Source organism: Eutrigla gurnardus (genome assembly GCF_963514095.1).
Source record: "Eutrigla gurnardus genome assembly, chromosome: 14".
NCBI lineage: Eukaryota > Metazoa > Chordata > Actinopteri > Perciformes > Triglidae > Eutrigla > Eutrigla gurnardus.
The window spans coordinates 3,147,456-3,163,775 of record NC_139937.1 but is presented as its reverse complement, the minus strand read 5'-3'; the positions used below and the strand labels follow the sequence as shown (position 1 = coordinate 3,163,775).

Here is a 16,320-nt window from a genome sequence, read left to right as displayed (position 1 = left end):
ACATGAGTACAGCCCCCTGATTAAGTTGTAATGTCATGTGTCCATACCTACACCGACCAGGGAGCCAGTTATTCCTGCTAAGGCGGCATCTCCTGTAAATATCTCTCCTGAAGAGACCAGAGAGATGCCTGGGTGTTCTAATCTCAGGAACAGCCTGGTCGTTACCAAACTCCTTATCAACTATTCATGGAGGACGCAGGTGCCAAATGCTGCTCTGTGTGTCTCGTCTTGGGAAGAGGACAGTAGGTGTCAATGTTGGGTGAAAAAATACAAACAGAGCGAGACATAGAGGAACGGATTGTGGAATTCAGAGGAAACAGAACTAAGAGTTGGTTTGTCAGAGAGAAACTGAAGCAGCACGATGGATTCTACGTGAGCGTCGGAGTCCATTTAGATACAGAAATACTGGAGTTTACAACGATTCATGGAACTATGATAAACTATAAACAGGAAAGTATCGCCTGAGGAGTGGATCCTTTTTTCTTTCTTTTTTTAGTGGTGGATTTATCGATATGGACCCTTCAGGTGTTCCCGTGTCCAGGATGGATGTGGATGTGGACCTTGGTTTTGCCCTCTTCTTCTTCTTCCTGCTCTGCTTCTTCTTGTTGGTGACCATAGTTCGTTGTGGCCAGATGGTGCTCGACCCTTACAGCAATATTTCTGTCGCCACATACCAGGAGGCACAAACGGAGGAGTGATGAACCTACACATTAAAAAGTAAAGCCAGCTATTCAAACTTCTCAAATGGGATGACAAAAATGAGTTGCCACAAGCCAAAGAATAGTTTGAGGCTTCGTTTATAGTCTAGTGTAGTTTTGTCTGTCAATATTTCAACAGCAGCAGCCAACAATTACAATGTATACTTAATATTTAGTGTTGTATTTATGCAAATTAATAAAACAGTATTTATAGTTTTAATGTGATTAGACACAGTTGGAAAAGTCAGAGCATGTAGTTGTTTGAATCCTTTTTAAATCTAAATATAATATCTATAATAAATATATTTACCTAATTGACTGTTAGTCAATGTGTGCTGTATGGTGTAGACATGATCAAATCTTTTAACCAGGTAAATCTAGAACTTCTAAAAACCATCCAAGAATACCTTTCCGGCATGAATAATCACCTGCTGGTCCATTTATTGAAATATATTAACATCTGAATAAAGTAGAACATATATAGTAATACGTGTTGGTTTAGTAAATAAAACAATAGTTTCATCAGTGAACACTGGTCTCTGGCATGTGCTTTTAATCCATTTAAAATTCCATGACATCTCACTAGGAGGCAACCAACATTTTTTCCACCTTATATCATGTCAAGTACAAAAACCAAACTTTTGACTTGAACTAGAGAGAATACAAGACTGACCACAATCAATACGTTATTTATTCATCACACCAAAATGTATATTGTGTAAAGCTGTCCCTCCACCCTAACAGGACACAGATGTTTCAAAGTGTTCAAGGACGGACATATAATGCTAAACAGATGTTTTTGCTCTTAGCCCCAAATTCTCTCACACCATGTTTTGGATATTTGGCAGACTTTGATGCAAGTTACTCGTTATTGAACAAATGTAATTGGGGTTGTGCCCTTGTGGCATGTGTTGGTGATTCACAGTGGTGAGCCGTCGAATAGTAGCAGTTTCATAGAATAGTGCATGTGCAACCTGAAGTGGCCATTAATGATTATTGATTAATAGTTATTAAAACGAATGGACAGGCTTGTCCCGTTTAGTCAGATGTGAATGTTCTACAAACACAGTCTTGTTAATTAACTTGAAAAAGTGACATTTATATTAAGCCTTAAAACGTTTAAAGCCATGTTGGTATTCTTCACCGCGGAAGTTGGAGACATCATCCCGACGTGATGATACATTTCGCCGCCCGCAGCCGTCCACTGTGCACGGCAAGCGTGCAAGCGTCGCGTAGCTCAAGTGCATATCTGTTTTAAACACCTGAATAACCCGCGTGGACGGAGCTCGTGTCCTTCACAGAAACCAACAGAGCGCAATAACACCGCTCACCTCTGCTACGCCGCGAGACATTGCACGCGCTCCTTATTGTAGCTTGCTGGTAGCATTAGCTAGCTAGGCTCGTCTTTGCGAGCAGACAGGATGGAAAGCAGCGAGGGGTGAGTGTTACGTGCCGTCTCTAAATTAAGTTCACCGTCCGTTGTTGTCTTTGAGAGCAACTCCATAGGACACGGTGCTGTTTGTTCGTCCAGACACCCATACAAGTTAGTCAAGAGATGAGGCTTTCGCCATGCTAATGCTAGGCTAACGAGCTAGCACGCTCTCACTGGTGTCGAGCTTCAGTTTGTTGTCTTTTCAATGCGGCGCTTGTTTCCTCATTAAGTCTCTGTGAAGTTGTGGCGGGTTGAATTAGCACCTGTCTGCACGCTCGTCGGCAGATATGAAGTTATCAAGCTGACGGTTATTAACTGAATGTTGATTTTTCACTCTCTCCCCTGTGTGTAATCAGTAACAACGTTAGCATGTGAATCTTCCGATCGGGCTGTTGCAGCTGATACATGATTACATTTACGATGTCTAATTATTATTATTTTTTAATATACAACATCACCAGCCATGTGCCACATTAGCACCGACTCTACTTGCATGCCTGGGTAAGCAAAGGCAACATCAACATGTTGAAGTCAGGTCGAAAGAACCCAGTTGATGAGCTGAGCCTGCAGCGCTCACATTGATGCTGTAGATGGAGTGATGCGGCACCTCCTCCACCGCAGATCACCGTGTATCATGACGCGGCAGAAATCAGCGATGCAGCAATGTTTATGTTTGGAATTTGATAACGCTGACAGATATTACAGAGCATTTATTTTGCAGGCTTACGACTTGGGTTGAGTGACGTGTATTCACCACTGTGGTATTAATGACTGATGGAAGGGTATGCGATAATAACTGGTGTCTACAATGACGTATCTTTCAGTGTTGTGTATCAGATCTCACGTGTAAAAACACACCAAAAATATCAAGAAAACATTCAATTTACAAATAAATTTAATAATAACAATATGGGTAATTTCTGTTAGTCCCTTTAAGAGTATCAGAACAAGCTTGAGGTGATCAAATACATTCTTGTCGTCTGTTGATACTTTGACTGCAGAGTGGCATGTTACATTAGTAACAGTAATAGTAGACCTATACTGTTGTACCTTTAATTGAACCTTTGAATGATTTGCATTAATGATTTTGCATTTATGAGAGACACAGAAGACTTATGTGTAGGTATTTAAAATGATGTTATCATGTCCTGTTTTTGTTTTCTTTCCTCAGAATGGAGGTGGATGGCTGGGATTCCAGTCTGGAGGAAGAGCTGGGCATTTCTTTAGACGAGCTGAAGAAGTGGATCGATGATGTCGTAGAGAAGAGCGAGATTGTGCAGAAGAAAAAGGCTCAGCTGACGGAGCTCCAGGAATGGGTGGAGCAGAAAGAAGAAGAGGAGGTGAGGACGGACATGCTTCTCAACGATGCCAACAAGTAAGTGTGACATGAGCCTTTCTCCAAAGTCTGTTTAGGTTTTTTTATTATTTTTATTTAGAGTTGTGTGATTAAGACTTTATGGTACATCATCAGGAGTCAGTTCAGTTCCAGTCCAGTGAAAATGCAGAATGCGCATGAACATTCATTTAATTATGAAAGCACATAACATTGTGTTTATCATTCTGCACGACGGAGGCCTTTGTGGTGTAACAGCATTTTTGTTGTCGTACTGAATAACAGAAGTACGATGCTGAATGACAGACGACCACTGGGCCACCTCTGTCAAGTGATGACCTTGACCTCCAAAGTTCAATCTCATTGTTCATATACAATAAAGTATTTCAAGGATTTTTAGATTAAAACCACTTTTTATGAGTTGTACTGAATGGCTTTAATTACAAATGCTAACTGAGAGAAAAAGGTTAAATCAATCAATACGTAGCAATGTTAGCATTGCTGCTGAATCAGGGGGTCATCAACGCTACACCACCTGTTTAGTGTCTGCGGTGATTCGGTTCGGCTGTAATTCACAGGCTCACGTTTTTTCTCCTCCACCAACCTCAGGTCCATACTGGAGTGTGAGAAGCTTGTGAAGGCAACTTACCAGAAAAACGGTCTTGTTTACCGAGAGAGCAGCTCAGATGATGAGGGGGGAGCAGGCGTGCTGTCCTCTGAGGTCATCGAAATAGATGACGATGATGACGATGATGTCATTGCTGTTGGCTGTCGTAAGTCGTTCTACTTTTAGTCGCAGTTTCATTGCAACAACAACGTGAAAACAGTCAGGTCATTTAATATCTGCTGTTCTTTATAATGTTTCAGTCATTCCACCAAAGACGCCCGTCACTCCTGGCAAAGATCCAGTGGTGAGAACAATAGAAATTATTTGTATTTACACTGTTCTCATTTCTTAATGTTTGTTGTCAGCTGTGTGGTTGAGGGGAGTTTGGATGAGTTGAAATATTGTCATCGTGTGAAAAACATCTTGAAAAACAATCTTGACAAATACCATATCATAAATGATGCAGTGGCTGAGCCAATCGAAACATTATGGCATCTGTCATGATCTCAGATTTTCACTACATGATTATCGTGACCAAAATATTTCCCAATAAGTATATTATCACAATATCTATAAGAATCTTTTTTTTATTGTGCATTTGGCCTCCTTTTTGGGCGAATTAATCACACTCAAAATATGACTGTAGAGATGTTGAGAGAGAGTCTGTGACCATAATAAATGTACAAAAGCGTAATTTAAGAGGCCCTGAATTATTTACACAATCTTATCATTTGTGTCTTATTTACATCCATCCAAAATATCACAGTTATCATGAATAACTAAATATCACAACACCCCCAGTTTCCTTACGCCCTTTAATTGTAGCACCCACCTTGTGGTTAGTTGAATCATGTGCCCTACTTACAGCATGTCAAAGGCTGTCATATCTTTAGATACTATCCGCTACAAGAAAATACAAGTAAACATAGTATCTGCTATTCCACTGCACACCGAAGAGTAGTTTTATAAATGTGCTATTTCGATAATAAAGTATTTAACCCAAACAAAAAAAATGTGCCCTGATTCTCGATCTGCATAACAATGAATTTGTACATTGTAATATACTATATATACATGCATTTTAAATCAAATATATTCATGCTAAAATATATGAAAGGTAAAGAAAACGGGAAACAATGTTTTGAATGACAATAAATTAGTAAATGGTGCAGAAACAATTTTAGTATGAAAAAAGGTGTATCAGTGTTACTATGGCACAAACAAAAAAAGAAATTAACAGTAGCCTACTTAGGGTGCATGTAGGTGTGATTTTAGGCTTGTGGGACTGTAGTACGCTGTCTGATTTCACAGCTAAACTGCTCGTGGAAATGCTTACAAGGGAAACGATGGATATTGTGGGTTTGACATGAAATCTGTGGTGGTGATCGATGCTCAGTGTATGCAGATGATGATGTATATGTTTACCGTGTATTTACCAGTTAAAAGAGGCCTCCACTGCGCTACAGAAAACCACCCAGCAGGTGCAGAAGTTGGTCCACATAGTCACCAAGGCCTCACCAGGTGCACCATCGCTCCGATCTCCGTCACAGCTTCCTTCCCAGTCAGGCAAGCACACCCATATGTCCTTAATATTACATCCATCATTCCTGTGGGAGAAGTATATTTATCGCTTACAGCATGCGTGACTTTTCCAACCCTCCAGGTATTCAGGCGTCAGTGCCAGCAGTGTTTGTATCCCAGGTGCCTTCTCAGTCCATGACCCAGCCGAACCCAAACGTGACAGAAGATGAACTCCGAGTCGGGATGATGATTCTGGGAAAGAAACGCACCAAGACCTGGCACAGAGGCGCCCTTGTTGCTATCAGCCCTGTTGGTGTGTAGCCAAAACATCTCGTTCTTCTTTTATGTTCTGTAGGTTTCCTGTTGTTTTTTTTAAGGTATGTATTCTATATAACACACCATCTGTCTTGATTCAGGAAATAGTATCTTCAAGTATAAAGTCAAGTTTGATAAAGGAAAGAGTCTGCTGTCTGGAAATCACGTGGCTTTCGAGTACAACCCCACCCTGGAGATCCTGTATGTCGGGGCTCGGGTCGTCGCCAAGTACAAGGACGGCAACCTGGTGTGGCTCTATGCTGGAATCGTGGCAGAGATGCCCAACAACAAGAACCGTATGAGGTGGGTGGACAGAGCTGAAGGGTGGGGATGTGCAGTTCATATTAGAGCTCTACGAACACGGTATTTGTGAGGGTTTCAAAATCTGATATGTCAACTGTAATGGTCATCATTAATGTTTTAAATGAACATGAGCATTTTTGATACCTTAAATGTTCTAGTAAAGAAATGCAACTCGGGTCTTTCTACAATTAAAAATGTGCTCACTGGGGGACAAACTATACAATGAATATTATTTGCAAGAACTGTAAGTTAATATCTTTTGTGTGTTTCAGGTTTTTGATCTTCTTTGATGATGGTTATGCTTCATATGTGACACTTCCTGACCTCCATCCAGTTTGCCGACCATGTAAGTGTCAATTTCTCATTGTTCAATTCAATTTTATTTATAGTGTCATATAACAACAAAAGTGATCTAAGGACATTTAATACACAGTGCAGGAGACTAGACGATCATGATTTTCAAAGTCAATGACTTTCAGAGTCCCAGCGTCACCAGGAGCAGAGTTACAGCGACAGTGGCGAGATAAAACGACCTAAACAGACTTTTAGGCAGAAATCTGGAGCAAACCAGGATCTAGGGTTCCATCTGCATTTGGTGTTGGTAGTTATATTAACAGTAGTAGTAATATTAACCGTATTAGTAGTATTAACAGTAGTAGTAGTAGTATTAACAGTCGTGATATGAACAGTATTAGTAGTAGTAGTGATATGAACAGTAGTAGTGATATTAACAGTAGTAGTAGTAGTATCAGCAGTAGTAGTCCATAGCAGCAGGCACAGCCACGTTTAGATGGATCCATCCCAACCAAGTCGCCGTAGACCAAAAAGCAGGAGTAGCTGAGCAGTCACACAGCAGCAGCTGGAGCTACAATATGGTGTTTCCATCATCAGGCCAGTTAGAAGTCTGCATCGGTCAGGACCTCAGTGGACTCTGCTGGACCAGAAAGCATAGCCAGACTCCCAGGATAATCCTGTGAGTAGTCCGGTATGTAACAGTAGAGAGTAGGGAATTTAATCAATTTCTTTAATCAATAGTCAGCCGCCTTAATAATACTAGAACAAGTGAACGTCAAACAGGACCTCGGCAGCGGTGCAGTCAGGATCAGTTTCACCACGGTCTATGGGAACCACAAGGACTCCGGGTTTGCACACACACACACACACACACACACACACAGAGAGAGAGAGAACCTCAGTGTATCGTTGTAAATCCCCCAGCAGTCTAGGCCTACAGCAGCCACGGCTCGATGCCTGTGAACTCTACCTGATGAGCAGCTGTAAAACAAGTTGGCCTAATCCTGCGTTAAGTTGTCTGTAGGTTTTTGAGAGGCAATTTGTAGCAAGAATGAATGATTAAAGAGTGAGATTATTCTTGTTTTCACAGTAAAGCGGACCTGGGAGGACATAGAGGATGCATCGTGTCGAGACTTCATCGAGGAGTACATCACTGCATATCCCAGCAGGCCTATGGTGCTCCTAAAGGTCGGACAGATAATCAAGACAGAGTGGGAGGGAACCTGGTGGAAGAGCAAAGTGGAGGAGGTGGATGGAAGCTTGGTCAAGATCCTCTTTCTGGTATGTCGGTGTCAAAAATGTAAGAAATAACATTTGCATAGCTAGACAGCTGTCAGCCTGTATCCAGTTTAAACAAATGCACTGGGTAATAGTTGATGAGTACAGCTGTTGACTTCTCGTTGTTATGTGTTGATCAGGATGACAAGAGGAGTGAGTGGATTTATAGAGGCTCCACCAGGTTGGAGCCAATGTTCAACCTGAAGATGACCACCGCCAACACCCAGGAGAAGAAGCTGGCCGGGCAGCAGAGGACACGACCTAACATGGGTAACAGTTTACCCTTTTCGCTCTTAATCTGTGTCAAAAAGCCCCATTTAAACCGCTGTGATTTGTGCTTTAAAATAACTCAAAAATAGAGAACACTACTTTAGGCTTTCTGTTTATATGCCATGTTTTAGCACACTCGTGTGTCATTCATGTGTGCTCTGTCGTTTCATTGAATCCATCTCTTACTGTCCATTTCAATCTCCAGGGGCATTGAGGTGTAAAGGTCCGGTAGTGCAGTACACCAGCGACGCACATGTTGGAGCCTCTCCAGTCAAAACGCAGCCAGGCTCACCCAGCCAGCCTTCACAGACACCACCACCACAACAACCACAACCACAACAATTACTACAACAACAACAACAGCAACAGCGCCCTCAGCCCCAACAAGCCCAACCAACCCTACAGATACTTCAGCCTCCACAGCCTCCACAGCCTCCTCGTGTTGAGTAAGTGGTGCATACTGAACATCTAACAGAAGGGCATTTTGTTCAAAGGTGTACACTTGGCAAAGAATAGCTGAAGCTGAGGAATAATTTAACTTTTTATGGAACAGTTTCAAGCATGCAACCAAATTGCCTGAGCACAGTTTAATTTCAAAGTGAAATCAGTGTCTTCTTATGACCCTTCGTCCTCACAGAGATCAACACAGAGAATCTTTCATTCATGTGACATTCTGCACCGACAAAGCTGTTATCTTTTCTATCTGACCAAATACTATGTTGAAAAAGGTGGAGACTCTTGTTTCCCCGGTGGTCGGTGATGCTGGGTGTGATTGGTTTTGGTGTGAATTTATTTTCCACCAGTGATGGCAGCACAACAAGCAGAAAAAAACCCAACATTCTGACTTTTTAAAGAAGGCAAACATGTCCGCATCTTTCTTTTATAAAGTGTGTTGTCAGCTCCAACAACTCCTGATGGAAATCAAAAACCCTTAATCATTTTAGTTTGATGCTTTTTTATGAAAAAACATTGCTAAGTTGATCTTTTAAACTGAGAACATTTGGGAGGAAGTGAAAACTTTATACATTGACTGTCTATTTTTTTTCCTTGCTGTCTTCAAGCAATAAACATCAGATGGCAAAGAAGAGTACTTCTCCATTTGTCCCCGGAGTGGGAGGCACTCATGCCTCCAAAATCATGATGCAGTCTGCTTCTTCCAGTCCCAGCAACCTGGCTAGGTGAGTCCTCATAGTTCATACATTGCTATTTGTGCCACAGAAAAAAGAAAAGTTCTATTGAAAGTGATCTAATCTTAGAAATTTGAGTTGAGTTGATTTTTTCTGCTTGTCTTTTGTTTGTTGATTCCTAGTGGAAGAATTTTGAGTGTTCAAAGTGTTACGACACCCGCTTTCACGCAGTCGTATCAGAGACTGCCTTCTCTGGCTTCCCCTGCCCCTCCGATGACCCACACAGTGGCGACCATCCCACACCAGGCCTCGTACCGGGCCCCAACGGACCGCATCTTCTACCTGGTTCACACTTGTCAGCCTGCATGTCTGAATCGCGTCCGACCTGCAAACTCCGACATGCACCGAGGGAAGAACCCCCTCCTCACACCGTTACTGTACGACTTCAGACGCATGACGGGGCGACGCAAAGTCAACCGCAAGGTGATAAAGGAAGATTAGAGTAATGTAGAGGATATATAAAGCTCTTAGCTAGAGTTTCTCTCCAACCTTGAAATATTCAGGTTTCTGTGACTTCTGTGAACTCTTGTCTTCTGCATGTCCACCCCTCAGATGTCCTTCCACGTGATCTACAAGGCTCCATGTGGGCTTTGCCTGCGCAACATGGCGGAGATCCAGCACTACCTCTTCCAGACGCGCTGTGACTTTATATTCTTAGAGATGTTCTGTCTGGACCCCTATGTGCTGGTGGACCGGCCCTTCCAGCCACAGAGGCCGTTCTATTACATTCCCGACATCACGAGTGGAAAGGAGGACATCCCGCTGTCCTGCGTCAACGAGATCGATTCCACCCCGCCTCCTAAAGTAGCTTACAGTAAGAGCTAGATCCAAATGATTAACAAATTCATTTGTGCTTGTACTGGGAACAGACCACACAAAATCTTGTTTTTCCTTCGAAATGATTACTGCGTCAACGTTGGAGCGCCACTGATTTTTACACATCAAAGTCAGTGCAACTGAATACGTGGGAAAAAATGCCTATGTGGCTACCGAGAGAGCTGTGCAAATGATGTAAAATTGTATGAAATGATGGCTTGACATCGTGTAGATCTGGTCAGAAGGAAATTTTAAAAAGTGTGTGTGGATTTAAAAAGCAGTGAGTTTACCAGACCTCTTTAGCCTGCTCCTGCTCCATCTACTTGAGATTAGTGGCTAATTAGCGTTTATAGCATAATTTATCCAAATCTCAGACTGAACGGTCTCTCAAGGTGCATTTTGGGCAAAAGAGAAACGATGATATCCCTGGTTCTGCTGCATCAAATTTGGTCCTTAAAAAAAAGCTGTGCAACGCTAAATCAGGGAAGTAGTCTTAAATGCCGTGAGACATGGCAGACTTAATTTATCACCCTGACCAATGCACGCTTGTTTGTCTCTAGAAGGAGGTGCTAGGGGCCCAGTGTATTGTTACTCCTCCTGACTCCACAACACCACAACTCGTTGCATGATTATAGTCGTGCAGCTGTCTGCTCTTTTGGGTTGTCATATCTGTGATGTTGGCGAGAGAAAAATAGTGACACGCTAGTCTTTTTGTCTGGTGTGATGCTGTGAGTTGTCCTCCACTTTGACCACAAACACTGAACAGGATTATACTGTCGTGCACCCAAGTCTGTCCAGTTGGGTCATTATCGGTTTATATTGTGCAGGCTAATCCTGGTGGTGTTCTCTAGTGGGTGGATTGCTGCATGCTGATTGTACATGGGATCCTGCTGCCCCCTTTGAAAAATCACTGTGGAATAAGATATTGCTTCCTCTCTTCTCCTCAAGGCAAAGAGCGTATTCCTGAAGATGGAGTAGACATCAACACCAGTCCAGACTTCCTGGTTGGGTGTGATTGCACCGACGGCTGTCGAGACAAGTTAGTGATGTTGTTCACCCATGACCCATCGTTTTTCAGATTTCTCCCTCTGTTAATATTCTGAACACATGTGATTGTGTGTTTGTTACAGGTCCAAATGCTCGTGCCACCAGCTGACCCTTCAGGCTACAGGTTGTACTCCAGGGGCACAGATCAACCCAAATGCTGGATTTTTGCACAAACGATTAGAGGAGTGCCTCCCTACAGGGTCAGACATCGTATACAAAGACTAGCTCACTCTCGCTCCTCATATCCTCATAAGTAGAGAATTACTCTTGAATATACTCATTAGTTTGTCTAGTTTCATAGACCATTTTCTCTCCTCGCCTGCTCTTTCTTAGGATCTATGAGTGTAACAAGCGGTGCAAATGCTGTGCTCAGATGTGCACCAACCGGTTGGTGCAACACGGCCTGCAGGTGCGTCTGCAGCTCTTCAAAACCCAGAACAAAGGCTGGGGCATCCGCTGTCTGGATGACGTCGCCAAGGGCTCTTTTGTTTGCATCTATGCCGGTAAGGAAAGGAACACACTTCTGAAAATGGTTTTGCAAGCACAGACATGGTGGAAAACAGGCACACATGTGGACGTCTTCATCAGTTTATTCATTTCAACATCAGATGACTTGATTGCAAAGTGAGCTTTTCCTTCCTCTTTGTTTTTCTTCCATTTTACCAGGTAAAATCTTGACAGATGACTTCGCCGACAAGGAAGGTCTAGAGATGGGCGACGAGTATTTCGCTAATCTGGACCATATAGAGAGTGTGGAGAATTTCAAAGAGGGCTATGAGAGCGAGGCTCACTGTTCGGACAGCGAGGGGAGTGGTGTCGACGTGTCGAAGATAAAAATTCAACCGTCTGCTTTAGCATCATCTCACCCTCCGAGGATACGGGCCAAAAAGGGTGAGTCCAAGTCCACAGGTGAAGGATCAAGGTGGTCTCTAATGCATACATGGATGTTTTTTCATGCTCATTAATTCATTTGTATAATATCAAAGCCCGAAGCCCAAGCTCATCGGGAGACAGCAATGAGGACGATGACAAAGATTCAAAGAGCGAAGACGAAAGTGACAGTTCAGATGACACGTTTGTGAAAGAGAACTACTTCAACTCCAGCTCTGTGTGGAGGAGTTACACCACGCGAGGTCAGGTCAAGGGCAACAAGGAAGGTGAGCTGGTGGCACCACTACAGGGTGTGGGAGGGATCCACTTGGTTGTGGTCCTGGTGTGTTTTTGGATATGTGTGTTAAATGCACAGTACGAGTGATTCATACCAGTATCTATCATCCGGTGTATGAAAGCCTTTCCATCCCTCACCTGACTGCACTGTGTGGCATTTAAAATGAAAGTACAAGGCAGCAACTAAGCAGGAGTGATGAAAAACAGAAAGTGAATGACAGCAATTTTGCTGAATGATTATTTTTAACTTTTAACATAAAAATAGAAATTGCCAGGGAAAACTTTTAGTTTAGTTATTGCTTTTATAAATTTCTTATCATTTGAAATAAAATGTGTTTTTTTCCAGTCAGACAAAATGAGCAATTACAAAACATAACTTGAGAATCAGATATTCCCTCCCAAAATGATATTCCCTATAAATAATTGTTGCATGCAATAATTGTTAAAGCCCAAATCAAAAACTTTACATTTCCATATGTTTCTGCCTTTCCCAACAAGCCTCTCATTATGGGGAAATATCTGCATTCATTTCATAAAGGGAAAGGTCGGTTTGGAAGATTTGTGTTTTTTCTTCACACACACGTCCCTCCTTCACTCCCCAGGGAGTCAAGACAGTAAAGATGGATTGAACGCGTCAGCCAGAGGAACTGATGACGATAAGCCGCCGTCCATGCCAGAAGAGACGGGGAAAAGCAAAGTGGCTTCCTGGCTCACGAGCCATGGGCTGAAGAAGGTGAGTGAAGAGGAGATAAGTAGGAAGGGTGTGTCATGGAGCTGAGCTCTGTGTGCACAGCCTCACAATAATGTACGTTCACTCCTGCTGCTTCCCCTCATCAGACCTTTGCTGATTTTCTGGCACCATGATCGGTAACTCTTCCTTTTCTGTTTTTCATCTTAGGAATCCGGAGACGGCAAAAGGTGTGTTTCCAAAAATACGCTTGAATGGATATGAATATTTTTTCTGATATAGAAACATATTTAATTGAACAATAATATGGTTACTCTGTCATCATTACTGTCACATAAAGTTAGATTGCTGCTGAGATTAACTTTGTGTTTCTTGCAGTCACGTGAAGCCAGACAGCGGGAAAAGGCAGGATGTGATGACCGTCTCTGACAGCGATGATGTTCAGACCATCAGCTCTGGATCTGATGACAACAAGGAGAGAGAGAAAGTTGCCCCAGGTGAGGAGAAGGAACGGGGGAAATGAGAACATTCTTGAACTTGCACCACACGGATAATGCCTGCATGGTTTTGACTGTTCTCTCTCTTGGTTCTTGCTTGCTGCCGTCCTGGCCCAGGTGTGACTAAGAAGCAGGTAGCGGTTAAATCAACACGTGGCATCGCCCTAAAGGGCAGCCATGGGATGATGGTGAAGTCAGGTACACCTGGAGGTGGGGGAGGGCAGGGAGGCCAGGGAGGAAAAGCAGGCCATCAGGGACAGACTGGAGGAGGCGGGGAGAACAATCACAGAAACACCCGCTTGTTCTTTGACGGTGAAGAGTCCTGCTACATCATCGATGCCAAGTTGGAAGGGAACCTTGGGCGTTACCTCAACGTAAGTGTGTCTACAGGATCTCAGTGTGGAACCATCTGATATCACTTTAATTATGTTCTGCTGTGTTTGTCTTTTATTTCATCATCTCCATCTGCTCCTTGTGTTACAGCACAGCTGTAGTCCCAACCTTTTCGTCCAGAATGTGTTTGTGGACACACATGACCTGCGGTTTCCCTGGGTGGCCTTCTTTGCCAGCAAGTGAGTGTTGAAACCAATTTTGTCACAGATTCGAGCCCGATATAGGTAATTTCATATGTTGCTGACATATAATATAATATATGTGTGTGTGTGTGTGTGTGTATATATATATATATATATATATATATATATATATATATATATATAAATTATGATACCGTAGATGACCATTTAGTAGCCCGGGCGTTTAATATGCTAAATCGACTTGGAGCCCAGGCGTTTATAAGAACCAGGCGCGTATTTGCAACAGGCTACAATTTATTTTTGCAATGAGCAGCACCAGACCATCATGCAAAGAACAAGGAGCTCACCATAGCACCACTGGAACAAAACTACTTTTTCCCCCCGACGCATCTTTATTGACATCAGACAATAAATACAAAGACAGTTTGTCTGTGTTACCGCGACACAGGGAGCTGATCAGAGCAGTGTTATGAATGATAACGGAAGGGGGGGTCGATCGCGGTAATTTCAACACTGTACATTAGCGCATTTATCTATATCCCTATATCCCTCAGTCTAGCGCGCCTGTGTTTGTGTGTCTGTGTGTGTGTGTGTGTGTGTGCGCGCGCCTGCATGCGAGAGAGAGAGAGAGAGCGAGAGGAGGGGCTGACTGACAGAAGAGGTGAGAGCCGGTGAAGTGCTGTTAAAAAAAAACTTTTGTTTTCTGTGCAAGACTATGGTAAACACTTAATCGCCCGGGCGTTTAATTGAACCGGCGTTTATTATGCAAAATGAGGTCGGACCCCGGCGGCTATTAGAGCACAGGCGCGTATTTGCACGCGGGCGATTATTTGGTCATCTACGGTATATACTATATCATAATTGTGATATATGATATATACTATATCATAATTTAGCATGTTTTCTTGTAATTCAATAAATAGTCTGTATGATACAACCACACAAACACCTTATTTTGTACACTGTGAATTTAATGTATAAAGTATTTTCTCAATGAAGAAATTTTGTGCAAAATCTAACGGCTTAAATTGAAATTCATTTATAAGAATAAAGCAGCTTAAAGTGCAGATTGATTGATGCATGTCATGATATTATTGGTTGGCATTAGCTTATGTAATCTTACATCATATTTTGTTTTACAGGAAGAAAAGATGATTTTTTATATAGAAATACAGAGAAATGTATTGTTTTTGTATATATTGTTATACAAGTCAATGATAAGACCGGACATGTAATTTTAAAAGGTTAAATGGGCATTTTTCATTTCACCTCCACTTTAAAAGCTTGGAGAACCGTGGGACTGAAATGTTGCCAGTTGAATTTTAGTTAATTGCATTGAGTGGTAATGCAAAATGTGATGTCAAAATATATCATGATATTCCTTGAAAATATTTCACATTAGTTTTTCTTATAAGTTAATAATTGCTCGTCGTCATCAATTAAGGTTGATACAAGGTAATTGTGTGTCATGGTATCTGGATAGATGACTGCATCACAATACCATTCTACTGAAAGATGAACAATGACCATCGTGAGTTATCGTCCATCCAGATTCTGTTATACAGGCTGTGAGTTTCGTTGGTCTCTCGAAGGATGATGCCAGACTTTATGGGGTGTTCGGATCACAGTGACCTTTATATACAGGAACAACTCCAGCTATTAATCCAGTAGAATGCAGTTATTAAGGCAGTAATCAGTCCACTATATTGGCTTCATGTTAAAAAGCTCTTGTCCTGAACCTTGTCCGACTGTGTCCTTGTGCAGGCGGATCCGGGCCGGCACAGAGCTGACCTGGGACTACAACTACGAGGTGGGCAGCGTGGAGGGGAAGGTGCTGCTCTGCTGCTGTGGATCCACTGAGTGCAGAGGAAGACTGCTGTGATCTGCAGCCACCAAACACTTCACCGCCTTCTCTGTATGTGTAGGAACCTTTTAGAGGAGCTCATTCAACACTGTAACTTCTGTTTTGTTTTTAAAGTTCAACCGTCTTTTATTAGAGCTGTTTGTTGCCTTTATTTTATATGAATATGTTTCCTGATTTGTCTCATTTTATCCATTACGTTTTTCTTTACATCTGAATAAAATGCAGTTGTCTTCAAGGAATCAAAGCTAGTTGTGAAACAACTAAAAAAGGATTTCAATATGAACTAGTCTCATTTTATGGGAAATATTGTGACGGGGGAAAAAAGCAAAAGATCAAATGTAGAGGCAGTTCAGATAAAAATAAATACATCATTGAATTATAAACCCAGATGTTCAATACACCTGGAATAAATAGAATTGAATTATCCACCAGCCAATGATATAAAGCATCGTTTCTCTTCTCAAAGA

At 42.2% G+C, this 16,320-nt stretch overlaps 1 protein-coding gene across 1 annotated transcript; it reads left to right on the top strand.

The window, feature by feature from the left end:
* The first annotated feature begins 1,512 nt into the window (after window positions 1–1,512).
* On the top strand, window positions 1,513–16,124 carry setdb1b (SET domain bifurcated histone lysine methyltransferase 1b). Its single transcript, XM_084026313.1, has 25 exons — window positions 1,513–2,136; window positions 3,302–3,505; window positions 4,073–4,236; window positions 4,331–4,374; window positions 5,510–5,636; window positions 5,734–5,904; window positions 6,008–6,209; window positions 6,482–6,555; window positions 7,594–7,784; window positions 7,922–8,051; window positions 8,257–8,497; window positions 9,113–9,229; window positions 9,361–9,661; window positions 9,791–10,052; window positions 11,003–11,093; window positions 11,185–11,301; window positions 11,435–11,604; window positions 11,768–11,992; window positions 12,088–12,258; window positions 12,871–13,001; window positions 13,167–13,186; window positions 13,335–13,453; window positions 13,571–13,827; window positions 13,937–14,025; window positions 15,754–16,124. The coding sequence occupies exons 1-25, from the start codon at window positions 2,120–2,122 to the stop codon at window positions 15,869–15,871; spliced, it is 3,753 nt and encodes a 1,250-aa protein (XP_083882439.1). The 5' UTR covers window positions 1,513–2,119; the 3' UTR covers window positions 15,872–16,124.
* The last annotated feature ends 196 nt before the right edge of the window (window positions 16,125–16,320 follow it).